Here is a 22,304-nt window from a genome sequence, read left to right as displayed (position 1 = left end):
GAGTCACCAGACCTGAACCCAATCGAGATGGTTTGGGGTGAGCTGGACCGCAGAGTGAAGGTAATAGTGCCAACAAGTGCTAAGCATCTCTGGGAACTCCTTCAAGATTGTCGGAAGACCATTCCCTGTGACTACCTCTTGAAGCTCATCAAGAGAATGCCAAGAGAGTGTGCAAAGCAGTCATCAAAGCAGAAGGTGGCTACTTTGAATAACCTAGAATATAAAACATGATTTCAGTTCTTTCAAACATTTTTGCTAAGTATATAATTCCACATGTGTTATCGTATTTTTCCAACTATAAGACGCACTTTTTCCCCAAAAAAATTGTGAGGAAAATGGGGGGTGCGTCTTATAGTTGGAACGCAGACTTACCGGCATTGTGGCGGCGACAGAGGTGCGGGGATGATGTGGCGCGGTGAGCTGTATGGCGTGAGCAGGGTCCCGTCCATATTTGAGGTGAATCCGCGGCCCGGTATTGATGGAGAGCAGCAGAGCTGGGTGAGTTACGGTATTTTCCGGTGGCGGCGGCCATCTTGTTGAGTTCGCAGATTGAGATCTCGGCTTCAGGAAAATGGCCGCCGCGATCTCCATCTGCGCACGTGCGGCCTCCTGCGGCCATTTTCCTGAAGCCCTGGGATGCAGAGTAGTGAATCTGCGCACGCGCGGCCTCAGCAAGATGGCCGCCGCCACCGGAAAAATTTGTAACTCACCCAGCTCTGCTGCTCTCCATCAATACCGGGCCGCGGATTCACCTCAAATATGGACGGGACCCTGCTCACGCCATACAGCTCACCGCGCCACATCATTCCCACACCTCTGTCGCCGCCACAATGCCGGTAAGCCCGCCACCACCAGGAAAACCGTGACTCACCCAGCTCTGCTGCTCTCCTTCACTACTGCTGTGGCGTCACCTCAAATGTGGAAGAGACCCTGGCCGCCGCCACCTGAGGAAGTGACCGCACATCTGCCGCCGCCACAGCAACCTCCCCATGGACACCAGGCCATGGCGTCGCCCACCTAAGCAGGATGGGACCCTGCTCAGGTGCACGCCGTTCCGCCCACCGCACCTCAGCATCACCTCACCTCTGCCACCACCATGCCTCCTGTGACCCTGCTCTGCCACTGCCTGCCCTCAGGTAAGAGATCTTAAATTTGGACAATAAGATGGACCCCCATCTTATAAAAAATCTTTTTTTCTGCAATTTTCACCCCAAATTTGGGGTGCTTCTTATGGTACGGTGCGTCTTATAGTCCGAAAAATACGGTAATTCATAGTTTTGATGCCTTCAGTGTGAATGTACAATTTTCATAGTCATGAAAATAAAGAAAAAAATCTTTAAATGAGAAGGTGTGTCCAAACTTTTGGTCTGTACTGTACTCATGTATAAGCTGAGGCACCTAATTTTGTCATGAAATAATTGGAACATTTATTGACTCGAGTATAAGCTGGGTATGCATTGTCCTCTCATCCGTATCATTGTATGCATGGCTCCCTGTCCCTGTCCTGGTATGCATGGCTCCTTATCCCCATTCTTGTATACATAGCTACTTATCCCTGTCTTTGTATGCATGGTTCCTTATCCCTGTACTTGTATACATGACTCCTTATCCCTGTCCTTGTATGCATGGCTCCCCCCTCCCTGTCCTTGTATACATGGCTCTTTATCCCTGTCCTTGTATGCATGGCTCATTATCCCTGTCCTTGTATGCATGGCTCCTCATCCCTGTCTTGGTATGCATGGCTTCTCATCCCTGTCTTGGTATGCATGGCTCCTCATCCCTATCCTTGTATGCATGGCTCCTCATCCCTGTCTTGGTATACATGGTTCCTCATCCCTATCCTTGTATGCATGGCCCCCAAGAGAAAAGCATAAAAAACCCTCCTACTTACCTTCCCTGCGTTGCCCTCGCAGCATCTTGTTGTGGCTTCCAGCAGCTCCTGCGGCCTAGCGATCACACGTCCCCGCTCATTAAGGTAATGAATATTCACCTCACTCCACTCACTGGGGACACGTGATCGCTCGGCCGCAGGAGCTGCTGGAAGCCGGAACAAGATGCTGCGGCGAGGACACACTGCCAGTGCAGTGAATATTAATTTCTCTTTAGCAGCAGGCACAGTTACAGCCTCAGTCGCCGGCTCCTGCCTCCTATGACCCGCTTCTCCCCCGCCGGTTTCTGAAGCAATGACTCGTGTATAAGCCGGGGGGGGGGGGGGGGGGCCATTTTCAGCACACAAAAAAACGAGTATACACTATGTTCCAAATTATTATGCAAATTAAATTTTTATCGGATTTTCCTAAATGGTTGGTGCAAATGACAGTCAGTCTAATAAAAGTAATCACCCATTAGAGTATACATCGAAATTTATTGAAGAAACCCCCCAATGATAACAGTATAATCTCCAAAATGAATAAAAAATCAAAATGCACTGTCCCAAATTATTAGGCACAGTAGAATTTCTAAACATTTGATATGTTTTAAAAAACTGAAAATGCTCATTTGTGGAATTTGCAGCATTAGGAGGTCACATTCACTGAACAAAAAAGCTATTTAACGCCAAAACATCCTAGCAGCTACATGATAACATAGGAACCCTTCTTTGATATCACCTTCACAGTTCTTGCATCCATTGAACTTGTAAGTTTTTGGAGAGTTTCTGCTTGTATTTCTTTGCATGAAGTCAGAATAGCCTCCCAGAGCTGCTGTTTTGATGTGAACTGCCTCCCACCCTCATAGATCTTTTGCTTTATGATACTCCAAAGGTTCTCTATAGGGTTGAGGTCAGGGGAAGATGGTGGCCACACCATGAGTTTATCTCCTTTTATGCCCATATCAGCCAATGACTCAGAGGTATTCTTTGCAGCATGAGATGGTGCATTGTCATGCATGAAGATGATTTTGCTCCTGAAGGCACATTTCTGCTTTTTAGACCATAGAAGAAAGTTTTTAGTCAGAAACTCTTTATACTTTGCAGAGGTCATTTTCACACCTTCAGGAACCTTAAAGGGCACCACCAGCTGTTTCTCCATGATTCCGGCCCAAAACATGACTCTACCTCCTTGCTGACGTTGCAGCCTTGTTGGGACATGGTGGCCATCCACCAACCATCCACTACTCCATCCATCTGGACCATCCAGGGTTGCTCAACACTTATCAGTAAACAAGACTGTTTGGAAATTAGTCTTCATGTATGTGTGGGCCCAATACAACCATTTCTGCTTGTGAACACTGTTTAAGGGTGGCCGAATAGTAGGTTTATGCACCACAGCAAGCCTTTGAAGGAGCCAACACCTTGAGGTTCGAGGGACTCCAGAGGCACCAGCAGCTTTAAATATCTGTTTGCTGCTTTGTAATGGCTTTTTAGCAGCTGCTCTCTTAATCCGATGAACTTGCCTGGCAGAAATCTTCCTCATTATGCCTTTATCAGCACAAACACATTTGTGCTCAGATACAGCCACAAATCTCTTAACAGTACGATGATCACGCTTAAGTTTACGGGAAATTTCTAATGTTTTCATCCCTTCACCAAGGCATTGCACTATTGGATGCTTTTCAGCAGCAGAAAGATCCTTTTTCTTTCCCATGTTACTTGAAAACTGTGACCTGCTTAATAATGTGGAACATCATTTTTAAGTACCGTATTTTCCGGCGTACAAGACGACTTTTTAACCCCTGAAAATCTTCTTAAAAGTCGGGGGTCGTCTTGTACGCCGGGAATCGCCTTGTACGCCGGGTGTATATGGTGGGTGGGGGGGGAGTGATCCTGATGACGACGAGGGGGCGTCTCACAGGAAAGTGAGTATCCCCCATTACCTTATCATAGCGCTGCAGCGTGGGGTCTCTGTGCTGGGAGCGGCGGCTGCTGTGCTGTGCTGTGCTGTGGCGGCTCCTCTTCTGCAGTGTGGGGCCTCTGGTGCTGTGGGGCGGTGGCAGCGGTGGCGTATCTTCATGCAGTCGGGGCTCCTCCGGCATCTCAAAGCCTAGAAGCCCCGCCGGCAACTCCATCGGTGTAATGCGCTGGCCTCCGGGAAAATGGCCGCTGCTTAGATTCAGATCTCGTGTCCCGAGATTTCGGGACGAGATCTGAATCTGAGCATGCACAGCCCCCAGCGGCCGGGCCACCGCATCGCACCTATTGAGCTGCCTCCGGGAAAATGGCCGCTGCTCAGATTCAGATCTCGTCTCCCGAGATCTCGGGACGAGATCTGAATCTGAGCAGCGGCCATTTTCCCGGAGGCCACCTGACCGCATTGTACCGATGGAGTTGCCGGCGGGGCTTCCAGGCTGAGATGCCGGAGGAGCCCCGACTGCATGAAGATACGCCGCCGCCACTGCCCCACAGCACCAGAGGCCCCACACTGCAGAAGAGGAGCCGCCACAGCACAGCAGCCGCCGCTCCCAGCACAGAGACCCCACGCTGCAGCGCTATAAGGTAATGGGGGATACTCACTTTCCTGTGAGACGCCCCCTCGTCCTCATCAGGATCACTCCCCCCCCCCCCAAAAGGCACATATTCACCGGCCCTATAAGACGACATACGGTGTATAAGAAGACCCCCAACTTTTAAGAAGATTTTATTTTTTAACTGGTAAAGTTGGGGGGTCGTCTTATACGCCCAGTCGTCTTATACGCCGGAAAATACGGTAGTTTTCCTTTAATTAGAATCACCTGGAAAACTAATTATCCCATGTGTTTAAGATTGATTTCAGTGATCCATTGAGCCCTGAGACACAATACCATCCACGAGTTTATTTGAAAAATAAAACAATTAAATCTTTGACACTTAAATCCAATTTGCATAATAATTTGGAACACCGTGTATATAGTATATAAACCAGCAGCATGTGCAAGGGATTACAGAAATCAAATCCATTTTGGTGGTACTGGAAAACAGAAAGACACTATTTTTTTGGCAGGAAAAAAGTGCTCCAAAAAAGCAGCATGTGCACAAGCCCTGAAGTTTGCTGTGTTAGACAACAAATGCAGATATGAGAAGAAAAGATGAATTTGTATGTTCTCCTCGTGTTTGTGTGGGTTTCTCTTGGGAGTCTGATTTCCTCCCACATTCCAAAGACCTACTGATTGGGAATTTAGATTATGAGCCCCGATGGGGACAGCGATAAAAATACCTGTAAAGGTCTGTGGAATATGATGGCGCTTTATAAGTAAGCATAATCAATAATTTACCGTAATAAATATGCAGTTTTTGTCATAAATTAGTGGTAATGTGCAGCTCAGTCTCTGCTGTAATCTGTAGTTTATTCAAGAGGTTTATTGATGGGTTGCAAATCTGTTGTGTATTTGGATCTACTTTTCATCTACATCACATGATCAATAGGGAAAAAATGTCACAATAAATTGATTTTTTTACAGATATTTGCATTTTATTAGCACCTATCAAATTTACCTCTTAGACTAAGTTCACACGATCCTCAAATAATTACATTTAATTAATGGGATACAATTTACCCTGTGCAGACAGACGATATAGTTACTGAGTTGCACTGTAAAATATTTTTTATTCTCATTATTTAAAAGTTCCTGAAAATAATGAGTCAGTAATAGTATTAGTAGTCCCCAAATTAGTTCGAATCAGGCTATCTAGTGATACTATAAATCTAGATTATCTAAATGATAAAGTAATTGTGAGTAGAACTTCCATGTGGTAGAATATCCTACTTAATAAATATGATATTGCCACTTTAAGCATGTAAATGGCAAATAATTGCCCATATATGTATATCCAGAAGTGACTTGGGCAAGGAAGTCTAACTTGTTTCAATATAATTATAATATCGCCAGTTAGTTTATAGAGATCCCACCAAAACCATGTTTAGAGAAAAATAAACTTCCAAATATCAGTCAAAATGTAATTATTAAATAGTTTTTTTTTTTCTTGCTTAGATGTATAATTCATGAGTTATCGTCTATAAAGCCTATTGCTAATAATTGCTAATAATTCAGGCTTAACTAAAGTGTATTTTCCTAAAAGTTTAAAATTGTGATTTCAATATTTTTGTTTTTCAGATATTTTTAAACCAGTAGAATTGATTTCTAAAAATGTTTGTAATAAAACTATTGCTTCCATATGTTTAGGAATACACAGACTTAAAAAAACATTACCAAAAAGAAAGGTGGGGTTCATGGCTAAAACATATGATCCCATTGCCCCAATAGCTGAAGAAATAAGCGAGGAAGCTTGTCTACTGTGTTTTGATGAATTTCAGGTGAGTTGCGATAAACTTTTCTTAAAGTGGCAATAGTATACCTAATATATTCTTGGCATCTCATATGCAGCTCTGATCCTTACAGAAGGACCTTTAACCTTTTATACAATACGATATCTTGTCACATTAAGGAGAATCTGTCAGCAGGTTTCTGCTAAACCATCTGAGAGCAGAATGTTGTAGGGGCAAAGATCCTGATTGCACTAATGTATCACTTCCTGGGCTCTGTGATATATTTTTGCTAAATTACTGTTTTCTCTGCTTTACATACAGCAGTCCTCTGACTGCTGAGCTCTGTATAACCCCGCCCACACCATTGATTGGCAGCTTTAAGTATACACTGTGCATAGGCAGAACCCTGCCAATCAGTGGTGGGGGCGGGGTTATACAGAGCTCGTGAACATGGAGGACTATATGGCTGCAGGTTTACTAGTCCTCTAGTGATGATCTCCTGCTAATAAACAAGTGATTTTATGAAAACCACACTGAGCAACCCCCAGAAAGTGACACATCGAAGGAATCAGGGTCTCTGTATTTGAATTATGCTGCTCTAAGATTAGGTGGCAAAAATCTGGTGACAGGATTCCCTTTAAGCACCTCAACAAACGAAAGCTCTACATTCAATTTTATTTGCTACTAAATGCTGTATACCATTTTTTTCCTTGAGGTATTGTTTCATTCATATACAGTGGGGGAAATAGGTATTCGATCACCTGTTGATTTTGTAAGTTTGCCCACTGACAAAGACATGAACAGTCTATCATTTTAAGGGTAGGTTCATTTTAACATTGAACAATAGAATATCAAAAATATAATCCAGAAAATCACGTTGTATAAATTATATAAATTTATTTGCATTTTGCAGTGAGAAATAAGTATTTGATCCCTCTGGCAAACTATACTTGGTGGCAAAACCTTTGTTGGCAAGCACAGCAGTCAGACGTTTTTTGTAGTTGATGATGAGGTTTGTGCACGTTAGGAGGAATTTTGTTCCACTCGTCTTTGTAGATCATCTCTAAATTATTAAGATTTTGAGGCTGCCACTTGGCAACTTGGAGCTTCAACTCCCTCCATAAGTTTTCTATGGGATTAAGGTCTGGAGACTGGCTAGGCCACTCCATGACCTTAATGTGCGTCTTTTTGAGCCATTCCTTTGTTGCGTTGGCTGTATGTTTTGGGTCATTGTCTTGCTGGAAGAGCCAGCCACAACCCATTTTTAATGTCCTGGCAGAGGGAAGGAGGTTGTCACTCAGGATTTTACGGTACATGGCTCCATCCATTCTCCCATTGATGCGGCGAAGTAGTCCTGTGCCCGTAGCAGGGAAACACCCCCAAAACATAATGTTTCCACCTCCATGCTGGACAGAAGGAACGGTGTTCTTTGGGTTATAGGCAGCATTTCTCGTCCTCCAAACATGGCAAGTTGTATTAATGCCAAAGAGCTCAATTTTTGTCTCATCTGACCATAGCACCTTCTCCCAATCACTCACAGAATCATCCATGTGTTCATTGACAAACTTCAGAGGCACCTGCACATGTGCGTTTTTGAGCAGGGGGACCTTGCTGGCACTGCAGTATTTTAAACCTTTACAGCATAATGTGTTACCAATGATTTTCTTGGTGACTGTGGTCCCAGCTGCTTTGAGATCATTAACAAGTCCCCCCTTGTAGTTTTAGGCTGATCTCTCATTTTCCTCATGATCAAGGATACCCCACGAGGTATGATTTTGCATGGTGCCCCAGATCGATGACGATTGACAGTCATTTTGTATTTCTTCCATTTTCTTACTCAATAGTTGTCTCTTTCTCACCCAGCGTCTTATTTATGGGTTTGTAGCCCTTTCCAGCTTTGTGAAGGTCTATGATCTTGTCCCTGACATCCTTAGAAAGCTATCCCCACTTATCTCTGCTGAAGACTTTGCCTCATTCTTCAAGCAGAAGATTGATAACATCAGAGACAGTTTTGGTCAACAACCCCCAGAGCCCTTCCTCCCAACTTCCCTACCCTCCACCTCCAAAACCAACTTCCCCACCATTACAGAAGATCAACTCGCCACTCTACTCTCAAGATTGCATCTCCCCACCTGTGCACTTGACCCGCTCCCATCCCACCTCATCCCAAACCTCACCACAATCTTCATCCCAACCCTAACCCATCTCTTCAACCTATCACTAACAACTGGTGTTTTCCCCTCAAGCTTTAAACATGCCTCCATCACACCTATCCTCAAAAAGCCCTCTCTTGACCCATCCTCTGTATCTAGCTATCGCCCTATATCACTTCTCCCCTATGCCTCAAAACTACTGGAACAACACGTCTACCTTGAACTGTCCTCCCATCTCTCTTCTTGCTCCCTCTTTGACCGCTTACAATCTGGCTTCCGGTCACACCATTCCACTGAAACTGCCCTAACTAAGGTCACCAATGACCTCTTAACCGCCAAGAGCAAGCGACACTACTCTGTACTCCTCCTCCTCGACCTGTCGGCTGCCTTTGACACAGTGGACCATTCCCTATTATTACAGACCCTCTCACTCTCATCACTTGGCATCACAGACTTGGCCCTATCCTGGATCTCATCATACCTAACAGACCGGACATTCAGCGTCTCCCACTCACACACCACCTCCTCACCTCACCCCCTATCTGTCGGAGTCCCACAAGGCTCAGTCCTTGGGCCCCTGCTCTTCTCCATTTACACCTTTGGCCTGGGACAGCTCATAGAATCTCATGGCTTTCAGTATCACCTCTATGCTGATGACACACAGATCTACATCTCTGGACCAGATATCACCTCCCTACTAACCAGAATCCCTCAATGTCTGTCCACTATTTCATCCTTCTTCTCCGCTAGATTTCTGAAACTTAACATGGACAAAACAGAATTCATCATCTTTCCCCCATCTCACGTGACCCCCCCAACGAACCTATCCATTACAGTAAATGGCTGCCCACTCTCCCCAGTCCCACAAGCTCGCTGCCTCGGGGTTATCCTTGACGCTGATCTCTCCTTCAAACCACATATCCAAGCCCTTTCCACTTCCTGCCGACTTCAACTCAAAAATATTGCACGAATCCGTTCATTCCTCAACCAAGAATCTGCAAAAACCCTAGTCCATGCCCTCATCATCTCTCGCCTTGACTACTGCAACCTCCTGCTCTGTGGCCTCCCCTCAAACACTCTCGCACCCCTCCAATCTATTCTAAACTCTGCTGCCCGACTAATCCACCTGTCCCCCCGCTATTCTCCGGCCTCTCCCCTCTGTCAATCCCTTCACTGGCTCCCCATTGCCCAGAGACTCCAGTACAAAACCCTAACCATGACGTACAAAGCCATCCACAACCTGTCTCCTCCTTACATCTGTGACCTCATCTCCCGGTACTTTCCTACACGCAACCTCCGATCCTCACAAGATCTCCTTCTCTACTCCCCTCTTATCTCCTCTTCCCACAATCGTATACAAGATTTCTCTCGCGTATCACCCCTACTCTGGAACCCTCTACCACAACACATCAGACTCTCGCCCACCATCGAAACCTTCAAAAAGAATCTGAAGACCCACCTCTTCCGACAAGCCTACAACCTGCAGTAACCACCGATCAACCAACCGCTGCACGATCAGCTCTATCCTCACCTACTGTATTCTCACCCATCCCTTGTAGATTGTGAGCCTTCGCGGGCAGGGTCCTCTCTCCTACTGTACCAGTTATGACTTGTATTGTTCAAGATTATTGTACTTGTTTTTATTATGTATACCCCTCCTCACTTGTAAAGCGCCATGGAATAAATGGCGCTATAACAATTAATAATAATAATAATAATAATAATAATAATAATAATAATAATAATAATATTTGGTCCTTGCCCAAGTTGTAGAGGTTAGAGTCTGACTAATTGAGTCTGTGGACCGGAGTCTTTTATAAAGGTGACTATAGTACTGTATTCAATGGGAAATTCGTAGTTTCAGGAGAATGTAGTCGATTCACAGTGAATTTATTCAACGCGTTTCAGGGGTCTCATGCTCCCTTCATCAGGAAATACCACCTGATGAAGGGGGCATGAGACCCCTGAAACGTGTTGAATAAAACCACTGTGAATCAACTACATTCTCCTGAAATTCATCCCAGCGGCAGCACGGAAGTTTAACTACGAATTTCCCATTGAATACAGTACTTTCTCTGCTCGTTGAAGACCTGTGGATCTGCAGCAGCTGCTACCCTTATGCTCTTGTCTCATCCTAACCAGGTGAGCAAATTTGGTCTATATTCTCTCCTGTGTAACGTGGATAAGACCCTATTGCGTTCTTTGTCTCCCCATTTTTTTTTGCAATAAAGGTGACTATATAAGACTATGCAAGACAGCTTTCTTTAATGCAGGTAACGAGTTGATTAGGAGCGTCTAACTGGGCTGTAGGAGCCAGAACTCTTAATGGTTGGTAGGGGATCAAATACTTATTTCTCATTGCAAAATGCAAATAAATTTATATAATTTATACAATGTTGATTTTCTGGATTTTATTTTTGAGATTCTATTTCTCAATGTTAAAATTAGCCTACCCTTAAAATTTAGTCATGTCTTTGTCAGTGGGCAAACTTACAAAATCAGTAAGGGATCAAATACTTATTTCCCCCACTGCATGGAATATACATTCATACATGGAATATTTAACTTTTACTAATTAATACAGATAAAAGTAAACAATGTCACCCAAAGTGTAATTAAGAATAGGGGTACAGTCTCTTCCAAAAATAACCTTAGAGGCTTAGTGACCCCCAATAGGATTCCAAACTCCGCATATAGCAACACCTGTGGAATGCAAAATGGCCCAAGGTACGATATACAAATCTGCTGCAGAAAAGAATATGTAATCAGCAGCATGAATGCACATACTCTTGGTTACATAAAAAACAATTACGGTAGTCATTTTACACAATGATGGCACATGATAAAAACCGTGCCGGTTTATAGTTACAAAGTAATGGAAAAGGAATGATCTCACCAATTCCACGGTGGGGGCACAGGAGCGCTGGATAGTCTCCAGTCTGGAGTAAATCCAAGAATTGATAGGAGATGACAATACCCTGTCAATCCCTATGGGGCTACCGATAAGCTATCCCCAAAGCTCCTGCCCTTACAAGGGCAGTCCACAACTACCCCTACACACACATGCCCTGCACTCTCCCTGTATCATAGTCCCAACGCGTTTCTTCCAAGCTAAATCATCAGGGGACTTGCTTGTTTGAGGAGACAGAGTGCCTATGTGCTGTACTAGAGGACAAAAAGTCCTGCCACCCTCTGTACTATCTTGCAGGTTATTTTTGGAAGAGACTGTACCCCTATTCTTAATTACACTTTGGGTGACATTGTTTACTTTTATCTGTATTAATTAGTAAAAGTTAAGTTTTATATCTCCACTTACGCTGTATTTATAGACATTTCTAGTGGTACTATCTGTTTGATTGCTTTCAGAATCACAGACTTTGCTATTTTTGATACATGGAATATTCTATTATATATGGAATGTGCCTTCATACATCGAATATACCTTCATACCTGGAATATTTCTCCATACATGGAATATACCTTCATACATGGAATATACACTGCTCAAAAAAATAAAGGGAACACTAAAATTCCACATCCTAGATATCACTGAATGAAATATTCCAGTTGTAAATCTTTATTCATTACATAGTGGAATGTGTTGAGAACAATAAAACTTAAAAATGATCAACGTAAATCACAACTAATATCCCACGAAGGTCTGGAGTTGGAATGATGCTCAAAATCAAAGTGGAAAATGAAGTGACAGGCTGATCCAAATTCAGTGGAAAAGCCTCAAGACAAGGAAATGATGCTCAGTAGTGTGTGGCCTCCACGTGCCTGTATGACCTCGCCACAATGCCTGGGCATGCTCCTGATGAGGCGGCGGATGGTCTCCTGAAGGATCTCCTCCCAGACTGGGACTAAAGCATCCGCCAACTCCTGGACAGTCTGTGGTGCAACGTGACGTTGGTTGATGGTACGAGATATGATGTCCCAGATGTGTTCAATTGTATTCAGGTCTGGGGAACGAGCAGGCCAGTCCATAGCTTCAATGCCTTCATCTTGCAGGAACTGCTGACACACTCCAGCCACATGAAGTCTGGCGTTGTCCTGCATTAGGAGGAACCCAGGGCCAACCGCACCAGCATATAGTCTCACAAGGGGTCTGAGGATCTCATCTCGGTACCTAATGGCAGTCAGGCTACCTCTGGCGAGCACATGAACGGCTGTGCGGCCCTCCAAAGAAATGCCACCCCACACCATTACTGACCCACTGCTAAATCGGTCATGCTCAAGGATGTTGCTGGCAGCAGATCGCTCTCCACGGCATCTCCAGACTCTGTCACGTCTGTCACATCTGCTCAGTGTGAACCTGCTTTCTTCTGTGAAGAGCACAGGGTGCCAGTGGTGAATTTGCCAATTCTGGTGTCCTGCATGGTGTGGGGCTGTGAGCACAACCCCCATCAGTGGACGTCGGGCACCCAGACCATCCTCATGGAGTCGGTTTCTAACAGTTTGTGCAGACACATGCACATTTGTGGCCTGCTGGAGGTCCTTTTTCAGGGCTCTGTCAGTGCTTCTCCTGTTCCTCCTTGCACAAAGGCTGAGGTAGCGGTCCTGCTGCTGGGTTGTTGCCCCCCTACGGCCCCCTCCACATCTCCTGGTGTACTGGCCTGTCTCTTCGTAGCGCCTCCAGCCTCTGGACACTATGCTGACAGACACAGCAAACCTTCTTGCCACAGCTCGCATTGATGTGCCATCCTAGATGAGCTGCACTACCTGAGCCACTTGTGTGGGTTGTAGAGTCTGTCTCATGCAACCAAGAGTGTGAAAGCCCAATCAACATTCATAAGTTACCAAAATATCAACCAGAAAGCATTGGTACTGAGATGTGGTCTGTGGTCCCCACCTGAAGAACCACTCCTTTATTGAGTGTGTCTTGATAATTGCCAATAATTTCCATCGGTTGTCTATTCCATTTGCACAACAGCATGTGAAATTGATTGTCAAACAGTGTTGCTTCCTAAGTGGACAGTTTGATTTTACAGAAGCTTCATTTACTTGGAGTTATATTCTGTTGTTTGTGTTCCCTTTATTTATTTTTTTTGAGCAGTGTACCTTTTTATATGGAATGTACCTTCATACATAGAATATACAGTACCTTCTTACCTGGAATATTTCTCCATACATGGAATATACCTTTATATATGGAGTGTACCTTCATATATGGAATATACCTTCATATATGGACTGTACCTTCATACATGGACTGTACCTTCAAACTATAAAAATTCTAAAAACACAAAATAAAAACTGAATTTTCTAACAGGATGCGCATGCTTTGTGCCAACACTAATTACTGGTTACATATGCTTATATTTGCTATTCATTATGTGCCTCTGTACCAATCAGCAGATGACAGAGTCCCAGGCACTTACACATGTAAATTAACTATTAGATTTTTCCTTTCCCTTTTTTTCTTAGTTAAGTGAGTCATAATAGAAAGCAACTCTAGGTCATAATAAATCTTTTCTCTTAAATGCTAATGAAATTTCTCCATTCTCTTCATTAGTAGACTGCCATTAGTGGTAATTTGTAGCCTTCTCTTTTGTTCTACGGTATAATGAATGCAAGATACTAGAAAAAAAATAGAAAATAAAAAAAAAGACTATTACAAGAATATGTTTTCCATTGTTTTTTTTCTACTTCTCCTGCTCTGAAACAGAGCTGTAATTTTACAGTATAAGTAAGGGGACAAGATCAAAAGAGAGTAAATTGGCAAGCGAGCACATCAAGTGACTCTTGCTTTATTAATTAGATAGCTTTTGCAAATCAATTTATTCTCCTAAGGCAAAAGGCATTCGTATCGCGCAGCATCAAAACACTACATTATAGCCCAGGCAGGTCTATTTAGTGTGGTTTTTCTTGTATCATAGAGTTTGGTATATTTCTGCCGGTTATATAATCCAAATGTTATTACAGAGCCTTTCTAAACACTAGTTTGCCTCTGTAAAAGGGAGATCATTACAACTGTAATAAGACATAAAGAGGAGCGTTAAATGCACGTAAATTGCATGCCAATTATCTGAAGCTGCATATAAACATGGATTCTGGAACTTGAGGAAAGCAGTTTATAATGACACCAGTGTACCTGTTTATCTGTCTTACTCAAGAGTCAGATTGCTGATGCATCTGGAAACTTTTTTTCCACTTAACCCTAACTTTTTTGCTTGATTTCTATTGATATTTGGAAAAAGCTACATGGTTGTGCTACCAGGAATGGTCTGGCTGGATTGTGATTTTTTTCTATAGTTAGCCCATTTTTGTGGTCCAAAATTGGAAAATAGACATAATTATTTACTTACCATTACTTATACTATTTATTTTTTCTTTTTAATAAAGGGTGATCAGCTTCTGTAGCATTCCGTGAACCATTCTCAGACGTTCATAGTACTGTATACTGCGTTCCAAATTTTTGTAGAAATTATATTTTTCTCCGATTTTTTCCTAAATGGTCAATTCAAATGAGTCGGTATAATGTTCAAGTCATCAACCGTTAGAATATAAATCAAATTTAATTGGACAAATAATATTATTTTTTTCAAAACTAGAAAAAAATCTAAATGCATTGTTCCAAATTATTATGCGCAACAGTTTCCTGCCATTTTATAGGGTGTAAAGAACTGAAAACAGTAATTTTATTAAATTTTCAGAATTAAGAGGTCAGATTTACTGAAATCAAAAGCTTTTTCAATCACCTTCTTAACGGGCCCAAATTGTACGTACTCCAAAAATCCAAGGCATGAGGTATCTACCTTCCACAAAAATGTTATTTTTATTGACACCAGTGTACACGCAGGAAAATTAACAACGTTTCGACCACACGGGGCCTTTGTCAAGCCAGGCAAAAAAGTGCACTTTTTTCATGGCTTTGCAAAGGCCCTGCGTGTCTGAAACTTTGCTAGTCTTCCTGTGTGTACACTGGTGTCAATAAAAATAACTTGTGGAAGTGGTGCCTTGGATTTTTGGAGTGCGTACAATGTTTACAACCTACTGGAGGGGCTCTACCAAGTCTGTATTGGACCCAGAGTGGTGCATGGGATACACCTTGTATTTATACTAATAGGCCAAGTTACATGTTAACATAGTGTTAGGTGTCGAGTTCCCGCCGCTGCACAGGGGGAATCTCGAACCATCTCCGCTGCGGTCTCCCATTCTTCTTCAGCCGCAGTGGAACCTGCCCAGGGTTGACGTCGGTCCCAGCGTCTGGCTCGGGCAGATACTGTGCGCTTTGTTACTGCTGATCTTCCAGGCTCAGCCATTGTAGCCAGCACTGTTCTACGGTAAGCAGATGCTCCTGGGAATAAGTCCTGCTTTTCCGCTACCGAGCATGCCCAGGGGACGACCTCTCATTGGAGGTCGGGGTCACATGCTCAGGTCCTGAAGCGGTTCCTATTGGACCACTAGGAAGGTCCTGGAGAACTTTCTCTATAAAAGGTTTGCATGACCGCACGGCCATGCGCTAGTATCAACTTATGTTTATGAGCTTAGCTACCTTGTGGTCTGTGTCTGCATGTGTTCAGGGTCGGCTGTATAGCCACTAGAATTCCGGCACCTCCGGAGAGGAGTTGTTTGTGTGCTATGCTGACTGTATGACCACTGTATGCTACCTGCTCTGTTAGTTAGCTGTGATCCTCTGTGAGGTTAACAGGGCACAGCGTTATCCTAATCCCGGCGACTCTGTGAAGCAACAGAGCTCGCTCCTATATAGACCAGGTGACTGAACCCGTGTGTATTCAGGCGTTGTACCGCCATATAGTGCCACCATATACTAGCAGCAGGTTCCATTCCTGCACGGTGGACCCCGGGCTGCGAATGCACCTATATTATCTCAATATTTACTCGGTGCGTTCTGCCAGCCCTAACACATAGGACCCTTTCTTTGATGTCACCTTCACAATTCTTTCATCCATTGATCTTGTGAGTTTTTGGATGCTTTCTGCTTGAACTTCTTTGCAGGATGCCAGAATAGCCTCCCAGAGCTGCTGTTTTTATGTGAACTGCCTCCCACCCTCCTAGATCTTATGCTTGAGGATACTCCAAAGGTTCTCAACAAGGTTGAGGTCAGAGGATGATGGTGGCCACACCATGATTTTGTTCTCCTTTTATGCCCATTGCAGCTAATGATTCAGAGGTATTTGCAGCATGAGTTGGTGCATTGTCATACATGAAGATTATTTTTCTACTGATTGCACGGTTTATCTTTTTGTCCCATGGAAATAAGTCAGAAATCCTATATACTTTACTGAGGTCATTGTCACACCTTCAGAGGCCCTAAAGGGACCGACCAGCTCTCATCATGATTTTGGACCAAAAACATGACTTCGCCAACTCATTACTGACATCACAGCCTTGTTGGAACATGGTGGCCATCCACTACTTCATCCATCTGGAACACCCAGGGTTTTCATGGCACTCATCAGTAAATAAGACTCATTTAAAATCAGTCTTCATGTATGGCTGGGCCCACTGCAAGCATTTCTGCTTGTGAGCACTGGTTAGGGATGGCCGAATAGTAGATTTATGCACAATTGCAGAAACATAACATCCATGAGTTTATTTGAATAACAAAAAATGACATCTTTGACACTTAAATCCAAGTTGCATAATAATTTGAAACGCTGTGTAGATGAAGTGATCGTACAAGGAGGCCCTTCATTTAATACATAGACAGTTGAGTTCAATCAGTTTTGGCTCTTAGACTTGACCTTGGTAGTTCCCCATATGATGAGGTTGATATTCTTTTTGAGATCTTATGATGTAAGTCTCCTAATTCATATTTCGTTTTAAAAATGAAAATTGAGCAGTACCCCTGAAATGTTATGTTCAGACCCTTCTTCTACACTTAGTAATATCTTTTAATTATTTCTGTTTAACCCCTTCCCAATGCTGCCAATTTAAATTTTTTTCATTTTCACTTTTTCCCTCTTCTCCTTCCAAGAGCCTTAACTCTTTTATTGTTCTGTCCACATAGACAGAGGGTTTGAGGTCTTGTTTTTTGTGAAACGAGTTGTACTTTTGAATGACCCCATTAATTTTCACACCTATTGTACTGGAAAATGGGAAAAAAATTGCAAGTGCGGTGAAGCTGAAAAAAATGTAATTCTGAAATTGGGTTTGTTTTTTGGGAATTGTTTTTATGGTGTATATTGTGTGGTAAAAATGCCCTTGCAATATAATTCTCCTCTTTAGTGGCTAAAAAAATCAGAACGACTCAACCGTTGGTAAAAACAATTAATAAAACACATTTGGAATTGTAAAAACATCACAATTGTGAAACAGATTTTAGTAAAACATAAAAAGAATTAGGATTACCTGATTTACACGCATATCACTAAGCAAACCTAGTTCTGCAAAGCAGAAGTTAGTTTTTTCAGGCCAAAAAGACTTCTTGGGCAGAAATAGAATCTGCATATATGAATCAGCAATCTCTATCTGCCTTAGGCTATGTGCACTTGTAGCAGATTTTTTGCTTTTTTTTCGCAGTTTTTCGCTATAAAAACGCTATAAAACCACGAAAAAAACGCTAACATTAAGCATCCTATGTAACAGAATGCAATCCGCATTTTTTGTGCACATGCTGCATTTTTTTCCTGAGCGGAATCCAGAAAAAAACGCAGCATGTTCATTAAAATTGCGGAATCCCGGCGATTCTGCACACATAGGAGTGCATTGATCTGCTTACTTCCCGCACGGGGCTGTGCACACCATGCGGGAAGTAAGCAGATGAAGTGCGGTTGGTACCCAGGGTGGAGGAGAGGAGACTCTCCTCCATGGACTGGGCACCATATAAGTGGTAAAAAAAAAAGAATTAAAATAAAAAATAGCGATCTACTCACCCTCTGGCGGCCCGACCTTCTCAGCGGCTTCCGAGGTGTGTGTGAAGGACCTGCGATGACGTCACAGTCACATGACCCGCGGTCACGTGACCGCTACGTCAATGGAAGGTCCTGAACACAGCATTAGGAACGGACGCCGCTGAGGTGAGTATAACCTTTTTTTTAAATTTTTTTTATTATTTTTAACATTCTATCTTTTACTATAGATGCTGCATCTATAGTAAAAAGTTGGTCACACTTGTCAAACACTATGTTTGACAAGTGTGACCAACCTGTCAAACAGTTTTCCAAGAGATGCTACAGATCGCTTGGAAAACGCTAGCATTCTGCAAGCTAATTATGCTTGCAAAACGCTAGTTTTCTGCGGGTATATGCATGCTAATTCTGCATGCGATATACCCACGGCAGGAGGCGCAGAATTGCCGCGGAAATTTCCGCGGCAATTCTGCTACGTGTGAACTCAGCCTTAATCTTAGCCCATTTAATGATTCCCAACCTTTCACTCCCATCTCACCCGATGATCAGTTCAACTATTGCTGCTAGGAATAAATTTGTCAAAAGTTCCTCTTACGCTCCTCTTACAGAAGTTCCTCTAAATAATAGTCCTATTACCTCTCTAAATACTCTGATTCCCAACTTTCCCTGTAAAAAATGGGAGAAAATAGGGAGCTAAGATTTTTCTGTAATTAATAAGAGAACCAACCTAACTCTTTAATTAACTTTCAAGCATTGAAATCCAATTTCAGTATTTTCGATGACTGTTACAACATTCTAGAAATAAGGAAACTACTTAGGAAATATCTAAAATTTCCAATTGTCCTACTTAAAGACGTATTACTTCTCATCCTAAATCCATCTAATAGCAATCTCTGGAAAAACAGAGAAATCTATGCAACATTTAACACAGAGTCATCAGTTTCCAAACATTCATACTATCTTTAATGGGAAATAGAGTTGAGTAAGCAATTTAATGTTGAAAAATGGCAAAGAACAGTTTAACTTACTCACACAGCTACAACTAATGCCACTCTTCAGGAGTTCTTCTTTAAGATTTTAACTAAATGGTAATACACTCCCACAAAGTTGAAATCTGCTTTCTCTGACTGTACGGACAAATGTTGGAGAGATTGTGAACTTAGAGCTTATAGCTCTATCATATTTTCTGGGCTTGCCCCAAGATCAGGAAGCTATGGGCTGATATCTTAGTTCGTTTAAAGAAAATTAGCAACATATATATTCCTAGGGAAGCCTCCCTTTTATTATGTTCATTAGACATAGATGACTTTCCTAATTATTTGAGATTCATGATGATACATACTTTTTTAGTTATAAAGTATTTGTTGGCAGCCAGTTGGAAGTCATCCAATATTCCTTCAATTGAAGATACAATAGATAAAATATCATCCCATAACACATCCAAACTATCTTCCGCAATTAGAAATACAATATACAGCTCTGGCAAAAATGAATGGACCACTGCAAAATGTTCAGTATGTCTGATTTTTCTCTTTATAGGTATATTTTTGAGTAAAATAATGAACTGTATGGAGCATTTTATGTGGCACATTGTTATATGGAGCATCTATGGGGCAATAATGGACTGTATGGAGCATTATATATGGCACAGTTTTATATGGAGCATCTATGGGGCAATAATGAACTGTATGGAGCATTATATGTGGCACAGTTTTTTATATGGAGCATCTATGGGGCTATAATGAACTTGGAATGCAGCATTACATAAAGCTGCATTTCCTACCCTAGGCTTATACTCGAGTCAATAAGTTTTCCCAGTTTTTTGTGGCAAAATTAGGGGGGTCGGCTTATACTCGGGTCGGCTTATACTCGAGTATGTACGGTATGTTTGGCTGCTATCACACACTAAAAGATGCTTTTATTGCGAAAACTAGTTTTTGCATCACCACATTTTGAGAGCTATAATTTTTCCATGTTTCAGCCAACAGAATCATATTATGGCTTGTTTTTTGTGGGATGAGATGACATTTTTGTGTGTATCATTTTCGGCCACATGACATTTGTTTTATCACTTTCTATTCCGATTTTTGGGAGACAGAATGAATAAAAACCAGCAATTCAGGAATTGCTTTTTTTTTATACCATTCCACGTGTAGGTAAATTTGTAAGGCAGATTTATTCTTTGGGTCATTACGATTACAGTGATAACCAAATTATATAGTTTTTTATGTGTTCGTTCTTTTACACAATAAAAACAATTTCATTGAACAAATAATTATTTTTGCATTGCTTTATTCTGAGAGTTATTACTTTATTTTTCATGTATTATTTGGAAAAATATTTGATTCTTCTTTTTCTTTATTTAGGGATTTTCAAAAAAATATTTTTACACTTTTTAATGTTCTTTTTTTTTTTTTTTTTTTTCCTTTTTTGTACATTGTCCCATCCTGGGACATCACTGTTATGGTGTGTATCGCTGGTCTGATAGTCTGCACTGCAGGGTATCACATCAGCATCTGACAAGCAAGGAAAGAGGCATGCCTGCTCCTGCTCTCAGCAGGCACTCCCAAGCCACCTTTGCTGCAGGACCCTGAAGGACCCCGTGGCCATCTTGTGGCAGGGGGTCTCTATGAAGACCATCAGGACAACGCGACCACATCGTCCTGATGGAAGCACACAGGGCACTCATTCCCTGCATGATGATCATCTATGCTGCTGTCACCATCACATGGGTTAAATGCCCGTGATCGGTGCTAGAACACAGCTGCCACCTGCACCCGATCGGCGCATGTCGGGAAAGGGTTAATAATGACTTGATGTAATGATGCTATAAACACCAAAAATGCTACTACTGTGAACAACTACGCCACCTGTGTACAAAAGGTTCTGGGTACCGGTAACTGAGCTAGAGGCATTAGTTAGTAGTGGAAATGTACACATTATATGGATGTTCTGAGAGGGAATCAAAAGAATACCAGGGGACGCCATAATAAGTATATAGCAAATATATCTAAAAACATGAGCTTTTTAAAAAACTGATTCCAGTGTAAAAGGTGTCGCAATTTTTCCTCATCTAACGGTAGGAATTAATATTTAATCGCAGGAAAATTCCAGTGATGCTGGTCAAATTCCTCATGTTAGTTTGAAGGACTTTGAGTTACCTTGGAAAACAATCATCACTTTTTAAAGAAAAAAATAATTTGCCACTTCAAAGGGCAAATCCATAAGTATTTTATCAGTTGGCAACTTCTTAAAGATGGTCAGATGTTCTAGTGGTTGGGGAAGGAGAGCGTGTTCAAGCAGTTTCACACTCTGTCTGCATACTTGTCCATAACCTTCCGACCCTCATCCCACCACTGACAAGCTGTGAATAATGAGTATACAAACATCAAGAAGAGAACCAGTGTTACCAGGTGTACACACATAATGGTATAGCTGTCCACATTCTGTATGTCACAGAAGCACTGCTGCAATTAATCAGTGTAAATGCTCTAATGCTTATGTCTTCATTTAGCTTGGTGTTTGCTTGAAGTGCGCTTCCTTTGTGCAGCTTATTGGGTTGTTGGGAGGTTACAGGTTAAGGTCTATTGAGGAAGTGACTATGAACAATTGTTTCAGACAATATGCTAATAATAATACATTTCTGGCTCGCTATGAAGCTGCATGGATTTCACATAGGCCATCTGCTGAATTGTGTTGTTCACTTACTCTATAATAGTATCTGTATCATTTGATTCCACTCAATCGCAGAGGACAAGTAGCTGACTAAATTGCTGTAACCTAGTGTCTTCTCATCTTTCACCATTTATATCGAGAGAATAATAGGAATGTAAAATAACATTCATGTTTTGTGGTGTTCATTATGTCGGCTCTAATTAAATGGATCGCCCTAATGTTTATGACGACTTTGTTAAGGAAGCACTTGTATTCTTTCAATTAAACATAATGGTATTAGCAGAGCCTGGATGATATGATGGTAAAAGCAAAACCGCTGTCTACTTTAAAAATTGCATTTATTGAATTGAAAAATAGCAAATTTTCAGCTCATATTGACTTAAAGCTTGATATTTAGGAAAAAGGTATTGTACCACCATTTTGTCCACTATTATATCCTCCTTTTCTAAAGGCTTAGTGCAATTGCACACCGTAATTCT

The 22,304-nt window shown here is 42.1% G+C and overlaps 1 protein-coding gene across 4 annotated transcripts in view; it reads left to right on the top strand.

The window, feature by feature from the left end:
* AFG1L (AFG1 like ATPase) overlaps positions 1-22,304 on the top strand; it is a 192,854-nt gene that overhangs the window by 90,141 nt on the left and 80,409 nt on the right. For all 4 annotated transcript variants that reach the window (XM_077289596.1, XM_077289598.1, XM_077289597.1 and 1 more), the window contains exon 5: positions 6,097-6,227. In XM_077289596.1, the coding sequence (XP_077145711.1) occupies positions 6,097-6,227 (131 nt within the window). The remainder of the gene's footprint in view (positions 1-6,096; positions 6,228-22,304) is intronic.

The sequence above is a fragment of the Ranitomeya variabilis genome, chromosome 2, assembly GCF_051348905.1.
Source record: "Ranitomeya variabilis isolate aRanVar5 chromosome 2, aRanVar5.hap1, whole genome shotgun sequence".
NCBI lineage: Eukaryota > Metazoa > Chordata > Amphibia > Anura > Dendrobatidae > Ranitomeya > Ranitomeya variabilis.
Note: the sequence above shows the minus strand (reverse complement) of the source record. Positions and strands in the feature narration are given on the sequence as shown.